This window comes from Colias croceus, chromosome 14, assembly GCF_905220415.1.
Source record: "Colias croceus chromosome 14, ilColCroc2.1".
Taxonomy (NCBI): Eukaryota; Metazoa; Arthropoda; class Insecta; order Lepidoptera; family Pieridae; genus Colias; species Colias croceus.
Window position 1 is genome coordinate 10214738 of NC_059550.1, and position 14188 is coordinate 10228925.

At 33.1% G+C, this 14188-nt stretch overlaps 1 protein-coding gene across 1 annotated transcript in view; it reads left to right on the plus strand.

The window, feature by feature from the left end:
- The window catches only part of LOC123697373 (dopamine D2-like receptor), a 194768-nt gene extending 181147 nt beyond the window's left edge, over positions 1 to 13621 (plus strand). The window contains exons 3-9 of the mRNA XM_045643865.1: positions 5643 to 5752; positions 8352 to 8604; positions 8924 to 9108; positions 9435 to 9545; positions 10733 to 10945; positions 11377 to 11585; positions 12620 to 13621. Of these exons, the coding sequence (XP_045499821.1) occupies positions 5643 to 5752; positions 8352 to 8604; positions 8924 to 9108; positions 9435 to 9545; positions 10733 to 10945; positions 11377 to 11585; positions 12620 to 12834 (1296 nt within the window). The 3' untranslated portion in view covers positions 12835 to 13621. The remainder of the gene's footprint in view (positions 1 to 5642; positions 5753 to 8351; positions 8605 to 8923; positions 9109 to 9434; positions 9546 to 10732; positions 10946 to 11376; positions 11586 to 12619) is intronic.
- Positions 13622 to 14188: the final 567 nt, after the last annotated feature.

The following is a 14188-nucleotide window of genomic DNA, read 5'->3' on the forward strand; positions in this document are numbered from 1 at the left end:
TATAGCAATTTCTGGGTCTACGTTGTTACAGTTACAACTTTATTACTGGAACATATGATTCAATTTTCCTTGCGAGTACTGCAATGGAAATGCAGCTAATGTGGAATTTTATTGTATTGGATGCCATCGAAAATATTAGTAGTTATGGTAGGGGAATCATTTTTAATGTCCCTTGTGAGCTGCCTTGCTTCTTTCCGCTTCAATAAAACTGAATGGTCAACCCAGAGTGCGTCGATTAGCGATTAGCTACTTAATATCGTCCTCAATAAAAACTTTTCATATAAAGCTGCTTGTTTATCTGAACGGTTTTTCGTCGCATTTGAATGTGATACTTATTACAATCTTGACTAATTCAGTCAATAATACACCGTGAATATTTTTCGGCTGAAGTATTCAAATAATGTGACCTATATCTCCGCGGAAGAATTCTAACCAATACCCGCGGCCCCATCATTAAAGCGGCTCGACGGAACACAGTGGGGTTATAGTCGGTAAGAATCCGACATAACCCACGGCTCCTTCCCCGGGGGCCATGGGTATCTTTGGAAGATTTCCCCACTATAAAAAAATACGTCCCGTAGTTTCATCTTGAAATAGTAACAAATACATACATCCGTCACAAACTTTCGCATTTACAATATTAGTAGGATTACTTACCACTAACAACAAACACATCTAAACTCTTATAAGAGACGATGTGAGTCGCGGAATTAATTTCCAACTATACGCAGACATTCAAGCTAAAAGCTAGTGTAATAAAGCACACCGAAACTTGCCGGATTTTACGCTAGTTCAAATAACTTTGACATGAGGTTTGAAACAAGACGTAACTCTTACCCCGTCTTTGCTAAAAGCTTCCATCATATTGTTTTTCTGTTTGCATTTGGGTATTAAAGAAGATTATATAACAAAATGATTCTACTAAACAAGTGATAACTGCGTTGAAAACAACCGACTTCAAACTTGCACTTGCAACATTTACAAATACAGACAAAAATTCTCATAAAATAAAAACTACTGGATCTATCCGAATAAAATTTTTATGGGACCAATTTGACACCATCCCACATCGAACAAAAAAATAATCGCGTAAGTCAGTTCAGAAACCTCGGAGTAATCGGTGTACATACATAAAAAAAACATACCGGCCGAATTGATAACCTCCTTCTTTTTTTTGAAATCGGTTAAATATTCATCTTTGATCACAAAATATCGTAACACCATATTTTTTTTACTTTGATAAATTCTTATCCATATAGAACTTAGTTAGGCCATTTAAATATAACATAGCAAGAAAGAACGATGTCTCGGCTGCATGGCAATTTTATACGCTTTCAGCAGACTATTAAATATTCGGGTAAAAAAAGTTCAACAACTTTCTCGGTCCTGGTAACAGCTTTAGATACAAAAGTAAAGAGAAACATGTGTGATTGTAGAACTGACGGGTACTGGTTTCGATTCCCGTTGAGGACAAAAAAATATATTGTCTTGTTCTGCCAGGACACATAATTATGGTTGATCACCTACATCTGAAGACAATATCAATTAGTGAAACAGATCTGTATTATCTATTATATTTTATCATTACAAAGAAAAATCATAATATAATAGACGTATAAACACTCCGTTCTCAATAGCACATTCACACAGCTTCTAAATCATAAAAATGAATAGGTGACAATTACCTTTATATGCAGACTGCTATAACGCTCATAACAAAGGTGATACTCCACTAAAGTTGAACAATTATAGTCAGTCAGCAAGTACGAAGCAATAAATCGGTCTGGACGGATGGATTTATACCTTTTCAGCTCCACTAGCCAATTTACATTGCCTGGAAAGAACGTACAATTTCTGAATTTGCCTTCAAACTTTATCTACACGATCTTTGTTTAGTGGAACATTCATTTTCTTTTACATTAGCATTTTGTGTGGCTTCACACTTGTTTTGGTGTTGATCAATAAATATTTACGGAAGATAACTTAGTACGGTATAATATATTACGTAGAACTAGCTGTGCTTCGCGGTTTCACCCGCATTGCTCCGCTCCTGTTGGTCTTAGCGTGATAATATATAGCCTATAGCCTTCCTCGATAAATGGACTATCTAACACCGAAATAATTTTTCAATCGTTCCTGAGATTAGCACGTTCAAACAAACTCTTCAGCTTTATAATATTAAGTATAGATAATATACTAAGTATAGACAATGTTTATTACGGACCTGTACTTTAATTTTAAAATTAATGGAATATAACTTGTAGGATAAGTTTTCTTAGGAAATAGGAGGTGTTCTGAAAAATCAATCAAAATCACAACGACCAAAATCTGTTATACTGATTGATTTTACTCCAGGGACGAGATGATCACTGATCGATCTTTCAAATCGTAGCAGAATGAGACATTAATCGATTTCCATTGGGGATAAAAAATATAGAAGATGGATACTTACTGAAGTTAAACTCTGAGCTCATCATAACAACTTTTAGCCATCATCTGGCGCACCAGATGCAAAATATGGTTGAGTTGATTTATAAATTTTTATTAAACTAATGAAAAAATGAAGGATTTAAACCTTGATTTTCTTGGCAGTATCGTTGGACTTGTCTAAACTATGAGTGCGATAGAGATACAACGTTATAAAAAACTTTAAATATTTTATATTAGATATTTTTTGCTATATGGGCTGATTTTCAATCCTTGGTTAAAACTTATCCGTCCAATAAAGTGTTACACGATAAAAATAAAATGTCACCTGTAAACTGTCAAATGCAAGTAATTATTATAGAATACATTTTTGAAATGGTAGTTTAAAATACGTTATAAATTAAATTAATATGTAGTTTAACAAAATATAGTGTCCTATACGAATTTTTGGTAGCTACGATACAAATTTAACCCATAAAGAAGATAATACTGAATCATATATCGCCTTACTCTGTAATGATAGAGGCCAAGCAGCCTGGCATTCGTAATACCTACTTTGAACAAATATTTAGAGCTTACTCGAAATTACGGATAGCTTTAGGTTCAAAGGGATAAATGCTTGGGACCATTAATAACTTGAGATTGTTCAAGACGGGATCAGGTCAAGATGTTTTCACAGTATTGGATATATACTTTTAAAGTCAGTTTCACAACTATTGTTTAGATTATCATGGTTAGAATGATGATGTGTGAAAATTTATGTCTGAAAGTGAAATAGGAATCGGGCACATTATCAGTAGGTGATGAAAGTTATATTATAAAATATGCAGTATTGTGATTCTATAATCTATGCGTATTGTAGATATTTTAAATGAAAATGGACGTGGGTTAAAAATTAACTACATCTGTAATTTTAATTTACCTTGTACATCTGTATCTCTGTATTTTACATTTGGATATATCATACTTTAAAAAATAATAATGCTTCACTTGACTAGGCTTGGCAGGAAATGAAACCCATAAATTAATTTAAGTATGATGATGATGATGGTGTATGCGACATTATAATGAACGATCTCCAGTCCCCTTGCAGGAGGCATGACTTGTTTCTTTTTTATAATGAAATTAAAAGTATATACAGGTTGTTAGGAGCTTGGTAATTAAATTACAGTGATGACGAGATCTCATAATATTATGATATTCATGTTTTGTTGTTATTTCTGTTTCTTTTTGGTGACTGCTGATAGGTAATTGTTTAATCAAAAATATTTAAATTAACTTGATTTCCTCAATAAATACTTTAACAATGAACAATCTCCGAATTTTAAATACTAAATCCTCTTAAAACAAGCGAAGATTGTTAAAAATGAAATTTTGATAGATTTCCTAATTTTCTATTATCTGACGTCACGTCCTCAATCCAACATCCGGTGGCCATTAAGGCTTTTGTCTGATCTTTTGTATCCTTTTTATTAGTTTCTTCCTTTTCTTGTTAAACTGACAATTATTATTATTATGTGCCAAGTGTCAAAAACTTATCTTACACAAATTTTATATAATTCAGGAATAAAGTAATTACTTCATTTTAAAATAATTAAATTTTCATTTTTCGACACTAACTTTTTAAGTAACCCACTCGACGGTTTATTAAATTTACTAAAATGAGTGACAACTCTGTCATAAATTTTAATCCATGCCGGGTTTTGTTATCGCAAAAATAAATTTGCTCCTATTTTATTCATATTTTACTATTAAAATTAACCAAAATTGTTACCGCATCACTCAAACCATGAATAATTATAATATCTATTTAGCACGCAATTATTATCACTTTTCCACAATGTATGTATAACAAATATAACTTTTGGGCTTTTTATATAGCATTTATTATTCATAGATGCGTTATCAATCATAACAGTATTATTTTAAACTCAATCTGAAACATTCAATGAACACAAATTAATAAAAGAGCACTGAACACCAAAAAAACTCTCCTACCATACCTTCTTTACTATCTACTATCTCAAACCACATCGATCTAAAACTAATACCACACACTTTCTCAGCATCCCAGGCTTAACATATAAACCGCAAGCTTATCCATTTGCAACTCGCACCACATCGCACTGCAATTTCATTAACGCCACCCTTATTAAGGAGCGGAGCGTTTTAATGAACGGAATTGAAAGGAACTCGCTTGGGGATTTAAAACTTACTGTCTGCGAAGTCTGTTAACTAGATATGGATTCATTTCTTTCAGTTAGAACGATGTTATGAGTAGTTTGCGATGTTTTCAGCTATTTCACATACGATTTACTTTGCGATATGTATGGGAGGATTCTGCTCAATCGATTCAGGTTATGCGTATGCTTGATGGTCATATATTAAATAATAATTAATATATTAAGCTCTTTAATCGCGGGCTATATGCTCCGTAAATTGCCGCGAATAAAGAAACCGTGAATATGGAATGGTTATGTGTAGGTACCTATAAAGAAATCAGTTTAATTGGTTTTGAATGTGTTATGGATGCAAACTACTCTCCAAGGCGTAAATGATTAAGCATTTCTAATTCCACTTTAAGTGGTAACACTGATCTTTTTCGCAATGAAACTTATTTTTATGTTTTTCATATTTTTGACGAAATTATAAATTTAATTAGGAAGAGGATGCTACTCGTGTTATTTGATCAAAATTTTGCAACGAATGGAAAAGTATAACAATAAAATTCGCAATGCAGCTTTTATCAAAGGACGGTTCATCAAATTGTGGCAGCATTTTATTAAATGGCTCAGATAATAATATCTGCATTTAATAAATGCAGATATTATTATCTGATCATTAACAGTGAAATATAAACACATACTTAACTTGCACAAAATAAACACGTAACAAGGAAATGACTTCTGAAACAGATACAAAATTTTCAAACTGATTAAAACTTTAACCCCGCGTTGCTTATCGCCATGAGCTAACCCTTACAAAGCAGATAACAATTTTAACTAAACGCTTTGCAAACTCGCGAAACCGACAGCTGATAGAGATAACACAAACTGTGTTGAATTTTCAGTATTTTTCAATACTGCATCGTTTTGAACATTTTAATCTCTATTCTGTATACTTAAGGTTGATTTTCGATTACGCCTCAACTATGCCTTTGTGTGTAATCATATTGTGCTTTATCACGGTGTTATAAGGTTTGTTTTTGTCCACAGGTGCACGGCTCATGGGGTCTGCCAGCGTTTGTGTGTGACGTGTACATAGCGATGGATGTCACATCATCAACGTCGAGTATATTCAATCTAGTGGCCATCTCAGTTGATAGGTACGCTTTGTTTTATTAATTTCTAATTTAAACGCTCCGACTCGATGGCAAGGACTTTTTTAAAGTGACATAAAATGTGGTAGAAACCTTCTTCCAGCTTAAGCTATCTATTTTACACTTTTATTATTATAACGAGGTTTTGTCACTGAACAGATATAAACTTTATGGATTTCATTCGTAGAAAACTATAAAGTTTCGTAATTAACAGAAATTTAAGGTGAAAATAATATCCACTTATCAGGATTCGTCATTAAAAACTATTATAAAAATTATTATAGCGTTATTGAATTCCTGCAAATTATGAATAAACCTCTTTAGATAAAATTAAGCGGGTTACTCACATACCTGCCGCAGGGGCATCGGTTGCACGGCAGTCGGAGCAATTAAAAAGCTGAAGAGACAATTTAAAAATTGCCCCTGCTTGCTTATACACATTACAATGAAGGAGCCAATTAATGGTGCAATTCCAATATTGCCCCTACGGCAGGAATGTGAGTAGCCGGCTTTAGCCAGCTCCAATAATATCAGCATGCACGTACCTAATCTGTATTAAGACTAATTGGCAAGCCGTATTTGGCCAACGTGGTGGAATAAACTAAGACCTGAAGGGACCTCTCTGTAATAGATTCGCCTTGGAGTATCGGCAACATGCATTTGATTGACTTATATCTCGTAGTACTTACTTGGGTATAGAGTTTCAATTTCCTTGAATGTGAACTTAAAAATTGGTAGGGCTAGGAGGTGAAACTTCCGTGATTTTATAAAGTTTTTTTTTTTTTGAACTAAAGATAAAATTATTTGATGCATTAATTTGGTTCAAGAAATTAGTGTGTGATTTTATTAATTCAGAATCTCAAGTATTCTATCTCAAGGTATTTATAATTACCTAAATACATACATAGTTTCTACGACATGTCAAGTTTCATTCAGTCATGTTTTCTAAATTCAAATAGTTAAATTTACACGAATCAAACAAATTATATTAAATCAATTGTTACAAAGGTATTAACAATATAACTAGCATGCTTAAATACATACATACAGGATTGATCCCTATACCTATTATACATGTGGGGATGGTGTAAATAAAAAGCCAAAATCGCCCAATCGATTTATTTCCCAGACACCGGTTACATATCAAAAATACATTTCAACAATCCTCCATTACAATTACATTGTACCAAAAAACACAGTCAAGTCATAGACAACATAGATCGTTCTACAGTCTACAGATAACATATCCACAGATTAAATAATAGAAAATCACAGACTAAAAATAAAAGTAGTTATGAAATACAATCTTAATTATTTATCCTATTCCCACATACATATTATACATACATACATTTCGGCTATTAACATACCCATTTCACACGTTCTCTCTATATTGATAACTAGTAATTTAATCAGCAACCTTTGATGTATCTGAGTGCTTTATTAATGTAATTGTCATCTCCTTCCTTCTGAAAGACATTCAATTTATAATATTATATAGTTATATTGGATCGAATTTGTGTTCAAATTTGTGTATATTCTGTGTATAGTTAATACTGATGATTATGAGATTTAACGGATGTAAAGATCGTTTTATAAGGTTTCTTTACTATAATAAATTGGTTTGTTACTTCTGTCATTCTTTTATTCTGTAAGATTTTATTATCAACGAATAAGATTAATACAATTTTCTCTTAATTCATAAATCCACGTTAATTATATTCAATACTAACAAATCTAAGCATTTTATTTTAATACAATAGAAACATTTTGTGTACAAGAGCTAGTTTTGCATGTAATTTGACTATTTCGATTCGCTATAAATCATGTTAGTAAATCGTTTAATGTCGATTTTTTCGTTTACCGAACTCAATCTAAGCAAGGAGTAGGTACATGATTTATATATTTTACGAGCCCTGACCTGGTTTCCATTGCTATTGTAGTATTACAACTGAATAACTTCTAAAAACTTTTGGGCATAAAAGATAAAGTGAACTTACAGTGGAGCAGTAGGTAGTGGAGCAGTGGTGGCTCAGTGGTGAGACCTCGGACTTCGAATCGATAAGTCCGTGGTTCGAGACCAGGCGAGCGCGCAGGAAATAAATTGATTTTTCAATTTATCTGCGCATGTTGTAACATCACCACTGCTCGAACGGTGAAGGAAAACATCGTGAGGAAACCGACATGTCGAAGAATTAAAAAAAAAAAAAAAAGTTCGACGACATGTGTCATCCGCCAACCCGCACTTGGCCAGCGTGGTGGATTATGGCCTGTACCCTCATAGGAGGCCCGTGTCCCAGCAGTGGGAACGTATATGGGCTGATGATGATGATGATGATGATGATGATGATGAACTTACAGAATTCTAATAAAGGTAAAATATATTTAGACCATCTAATTATAACTGTATTCAAATTTCTTGCTAATAATCTTTGCAATATTAAAAAAAAAAATATATGGTAGACAATATAATTATATTATATTTTACTTACTTAAATTTCCTTAAAATCACTATCCTTACAATTATGCCGCCCAACTAAGCCATACGTATAATGTTTCTGTAATCTTCAGCAGGTCGTGTTTACAAATAAAATCTCATCCCCAGGTACATAGCAGTAACACAACCCATCAAGTACGCAAAACACAAGAACAACCGTCGCGTCTGGTTCACAATCGTCCTCGTGTGGATGATCTCCGCGGCCATCGGGGCCCCAATCGTGCTGGGCCTCAACGACACGCCGGACAGGAACTATGACGAGTGTTTGTTCAACAGTCAGAACTATGTGCTGTACTCCTCGCTCGGCTCCTTTTATATCCCCTGTATTATGATGATGTTCCTGTATTATAATATATTTAAGGTGAGTTTTTCATAAATGTTTATCACACTTCTCCATCTTGCTACTTTTTAAAAATAAGTTCTATAATAAAATAAAGCCAATTCATAATTTGAATAAATGTCGACAAGTACTGCATTATTTATACTAGTCCATGATAATGTCTCGAAAGTCGTGACAAAATTAATAGTTATGATAAAAAATATAATGTGCTATTCATAAATATCTAAGCTACCTAAGTAAAGAATACAATCTAAATTAAAGTGATTATAACGAGCAAGTATCCTCAACACTAAATTTAGTTGCATACAGTGACCATATAAAAAGTTGTTTATAACCTCAGGCGTTAAGGAAACGTGCGAAGAAACAGCGGGCAGCGAAGAAGCCACCTACAGCTGGTGAACACACCGGCACCACCACAGCCCTGGTGATAGAGAACGTGGCGGTCACCAGGCAGCTGGAGACCGCGATAGATGATAGACCAACCAACACTGGCTCTGGGAGCAATGAGGATGATCATGAAGATAGGTATGATAACTTTTAACTTGATCCCGCGACTTCACTCGCGTGGTGTACTATCCAGGCAATAAATAATAATCTCTATGCCAATTTATTATGTTTTAAATTATTGCGTGAATTTGGTTGCATTAATATTATAATTGTGTTCACGTTTAAACACACACATCCAAATTGCACACGTTACACATTTACTATATGTGTATGAAATATGAATTAAACAAATATCGAACAGTAATAATAATATAATTTCCAATTAATAATCAGCAACCAACATCGTCAAAAGACAAACATGAATCAAATTACCTTAACTAGCAAAACTGACCATTCCATTGCAGTTTCGACAAGCGGTCGATAGATCTAGAAGCGGATGCTGAACTGTGCCACGTGATCCCCAACGACAAGTCCACGGAGTTCATGCTGGCCACCGTCACTGAGGAAACTGCCAAGTTTGTAGATTATTATTTTTTAAGCTATTGCATAGCTTCTATCGCGGGCCTTGAGCGCGGGGACCGAATCGAGAAATTCCGTAACGAAAAAACCTCACGCTCCCCACTCCGACGGGCGGAGGTGTGGCTTGAAGGCATAGCATGCAATAGCTTTACCACGGCACGCCCCGAGTGACACACGTCGTTTTTTTCTATATGGTAAAACTAGCAAATGTGTGAGTCCACCTGATGTGGCCAAGAACTAAAGTTTATAATAATTTTTATTGAGAATAGGTCACTTATTACAAAAATGCTGATGAAGATGAAAAATGAAAAAAAAAATACTACTTACTCGACAACAGGCGAGCAATAATAAATTGGATAACACACAAAATTTGATCTTGAAATCTTTAATTTAAAGCAATTGCTAGTAGTGATTACAATCCTAACAAAATATATTATTTATTAATAAATTAAAACACGTAATTATTATAATTTAGTTTAGGTAGTTTATAAAAAAATATTGAACAGAAATTTCGGATTATATAGGTCATTTTTGCCACATTGTTATAAAAGTACTTTTTCAAAGTAATAAACCGCATGAAGGGCTATGAATCTGCCCAGCCCTGCAAGGTTATAAAAAGCAAAGGATGCCCAGTTATATCTCGAGCTGCCAACCGAAAAAGCTTATATATATTTCTTTTATATCCATGAAACCAGTATAATTATTAAAGTTTCCACTTTCTTACAAAAGCGATAAAACAACATAGATTATAACAGTTGCTTGTTTTGTCGCCATCCAAATTTTGATTAAGACCGAGAATGTTTCGGACTTGAAATTTTGGGCAAGGAATCTCTTTACTTTACTTTATATACTTGTACAAGGTTATTGGAGTTGGTATTTCAATAAAGATTTATTTTCACAAAAAGTCTAAAGGATTTTTATTGTGTTAGTATACTACGCAGCTCTCCCGCGTTGACCTCAATGAAAAAGTTTAACATTCCACTTGAAAACTGCCTAGCCTATACTAATACTACATAATATAAAATCGTGTAATTGTTCTAGCGTGAAAATCTTGCAATGTATACTATAATAAATAGCTAATAATAATAATTTGACGACTCAATAATATAAAACAAATCGTCAATTTTATTGATGGACATATGAATATTTTATATAAATCACTAATTACAACGTCTTTTACCAGGCCTTCAAGAAAAAAGTTAAAATCGCAAGTCCTGCAAGATCCAAACGGGAACAATGATTCAGGATATGTGCCTTCCAATCTAGAAGATACGATAAGAGAACACGTGTCACCACCACCATCACCAGCAGTTAGGGATGCTACAGTGATCAGGAACGTGGCAGCATGTGAGAGATGGAAGAAGAAGAATGGCAAACGTGTTGAGTCGGACTCCAGGTAAAAACTCAAATATTTATTGATTCATTAGACTACTTCAACAAGCACATTTGAGTCGTCGTAAAGTAGTTCTACCATTTTCCACCGGTTTGAAGACTATTCTGTAGTTCTAGTAATATAAATAATCATTTCATTATTATTTGAATGCCTAAAGCAATAATTTGGATAACATTTTATTAATTACAGAATTAATAAATAAATATCAGAAGCTAAGATCAGAAGTATCGAATAGGTAGCTTTTGTTAAACTTATAACATTACATTTAAGTCGAACATATGACATGTTTATGTCTCGTAGTGACAAATAATAATTTATGAATTGGAATTTAAAGAAACAGATTTCATAACTCATCTGATTTATTAAAAAAAAATATCTCACATTTCATAAAATTTTCTTGGAAATACCTGTTAATAATATACATTTCAATTTAGGAATGCCTCAATAGCTTTCCGCTCAGACGACGACCTCGGCTCCAGTCATTATGACATTCGAGACGGCACCAACAGTAAAAAGGAAAGAAAAGCGAGCTCCACGGCCCGTTTCACTATTTACAAGGCTAATAAGGCAAGCAAGAAGAAACGGGAAAAGTCGTCAGCCAAGAAAGAAAGGAAAGCCACCAAGACTCTGGCTATTGTCTTAGGTAAGGCTCAACATCTGATTTAAATTATTTGAAAACTTTCCACAAAGAATTGTCGAAGTTGATAAAAATATAAGTACTTATATTTAAATGAATTAGAAACCACCGCGAAGTTGGACAAAAGGTCGGACAGAAGATTCTTTGAGCGAAAAAGGTTAGCGAAGTTTAATTTGAATTTGTATGCTTTATGACCTTGGTCGCTTGTAAAAATGAAAAGTTCGATACTTAAATAAATAACCGATATTGCGGTGAAGTGTTTGACAGATCTCAAAAGTTATCCCAAACGGTGAATTGTAATATTTTCGTGGAATGTTTTTCTATGAATTTCTATACATTCCGAAACTCGCCTAAGTGGTTCACCTATTTCTAAAGGGAACTTGTTAAAACTTGTACCAAGTTCGGAAGTATTTGGAAGAAGGAAAATTACTTATATCAAATTTAAGAAGTTCACACCTTTTCGCAAATAATACTTGTTCCAAACTGTTGAACTTGTGATATCTTAGGATCTTGTAAAGTGAGCAATTTCTTAAGAAAATTAACAGTCAATTTAATGACCTCTGACTTTATTCTTCATAAATGTAAATTAAAATTTTGTTCGACATTATTAACTTTGTTATAAAAACCTTTTCGAAATTCCACGGGTTATGTGTTAAACCTCTTCCAATATATTTATCTCTCTTATCATAAAAAATAACTTCATAAGCAATAATTTATATCGTCGAAATTAAATCTGCATCTGAAAGCGGTAGTAAGGTTAGATTAAAATTGTGATACTAACTCTAAAGCTGACAAAATATTGTAATACGTATTATCATTTCAAATTATTGATTCAATTCATAAATTCTAATATGCGGGCTTCTTATTTGGAAAGTTAAGTGCCCCTGGAGTGTATGTTTATTTTACTTTGCAAAAACTGAAAAAATATCTAATAGAGCGATAGTAACGCTCCTGCATTCATATTTCTTCACTTCTTCTCGTAGTTTTAATTGACAGAAATATAGAAAGCATCATAATATAATTCAAATATTTGTTCACAGGTGTATTCCTTTTCTGCTGGACGCCGTTCTTCACTTGCAACGTGTTAGATGCCATCTGCGCCAAATTCGGCCTGCAGTTCTCCCCTGGAGTCACCGTGTTCATCCTCAACACCTGGCTCGGTTACATCAACTCCTTCCTCAACCCCGTCATCTACACGATCTTCAACCCTGAATTCAGGAAAGCCTTCCGAAAAATCCTCAAATGCAGCACCTAGCGTTCGGACTATGTGGTCGTTTTTACACATTAGATCTCGTAATTTTACAAATGTACATACATCTACAACGAACGTTCTAGAGATCTTGACGGCCAGACTTTTGGTAGGAAATAGCATATCAAATTAGTACTTTGAATTCTAGTCTGTATAAATGCTTTAAACGTGTACTTATATCAGTATTAATATTATTAATAGCAATTGAAATGCCAAACCTGTAGATCTAAGCTTTCGTTTGTTTAAGGTTGTGATATTTTTTATTTCTTTAGAGTTACTTATTAGAATTTAGTTATGTTTGTTTCATTGTTATTTAGTTAAATAAATTATAACGGATTAGACTGAAGCTTTTAACTTCCACGTACGTAGATGTGGCGTAGTTCAAGTGGATTTCAGCTTCAATTATTTTAAAATATAAACAGTTTCATACTGAATCCGTTAGAATGTCTATGTATCTAAAGATAAAATCTCTACTCGTTGTTAGCTTGGACATCCGTCCATGTTTATTTAGCTACGGTACTCTGCTAGCTACTATTGTTATTTATAAAATAGTTATTATGGTATGGAATATTATAAATAATACATATAACGATAAAAAGTCAATGCACGGCGTGATTTGAAAAATGTAAATATGTTAAACTATAATTTGATCATATCAGAGGTAATGATGTAAATAACTTCTTAAATAAAACTTATGTTAGTTAGATCGATGTTTTTATAACGGTTAATGAATTTTAAATTACAATATGTATTAGAATCAGTATTGATATAGTCGATATGTGTATTGTTAACTTCGAAAACAGATTAACGTTGGTTCTTTTGTTTCATTGTAGTGAAGCCATGACCAACTAGATCTTTATCTAACCAAAGAGTTGCATTTATTCTACTCTTTATATTATCTTTACTTGTATTACCAACCAAAAACGAATCGTTATCAAGAAAATTGTGTCTATTGTAAGCTACGTCCTTATCCTTGTAAATTATTTATTTCCCTTACCTCAAAGGCTGTGGAAAGACAAATCTAATGTGATATTATTTTAACATGCTCAATTACTGATTTAAATTTGCTCATGTTGTATTACGATGCTCATTATAATTTAACATAACATTGGTGATGTAATTACAAGACTCCTAGCTTCTTCATACACTAGTAACGATGTCTGGTGTTTCTTTATCGAAATTACATATTTTATTAACATCAATTTTGTCAGATAATGTACTGCTATTTTGTACTACATTTAAGCCAGATTTTCTATTTCGACGTTCAAATTTATTAAGACTTCTAGTATTTTGATACGGTATGTTTTAGTTTAAACAGAGGTATTTTGTACTTAATTTAAGGTTCATTTCTTCTCCTAGT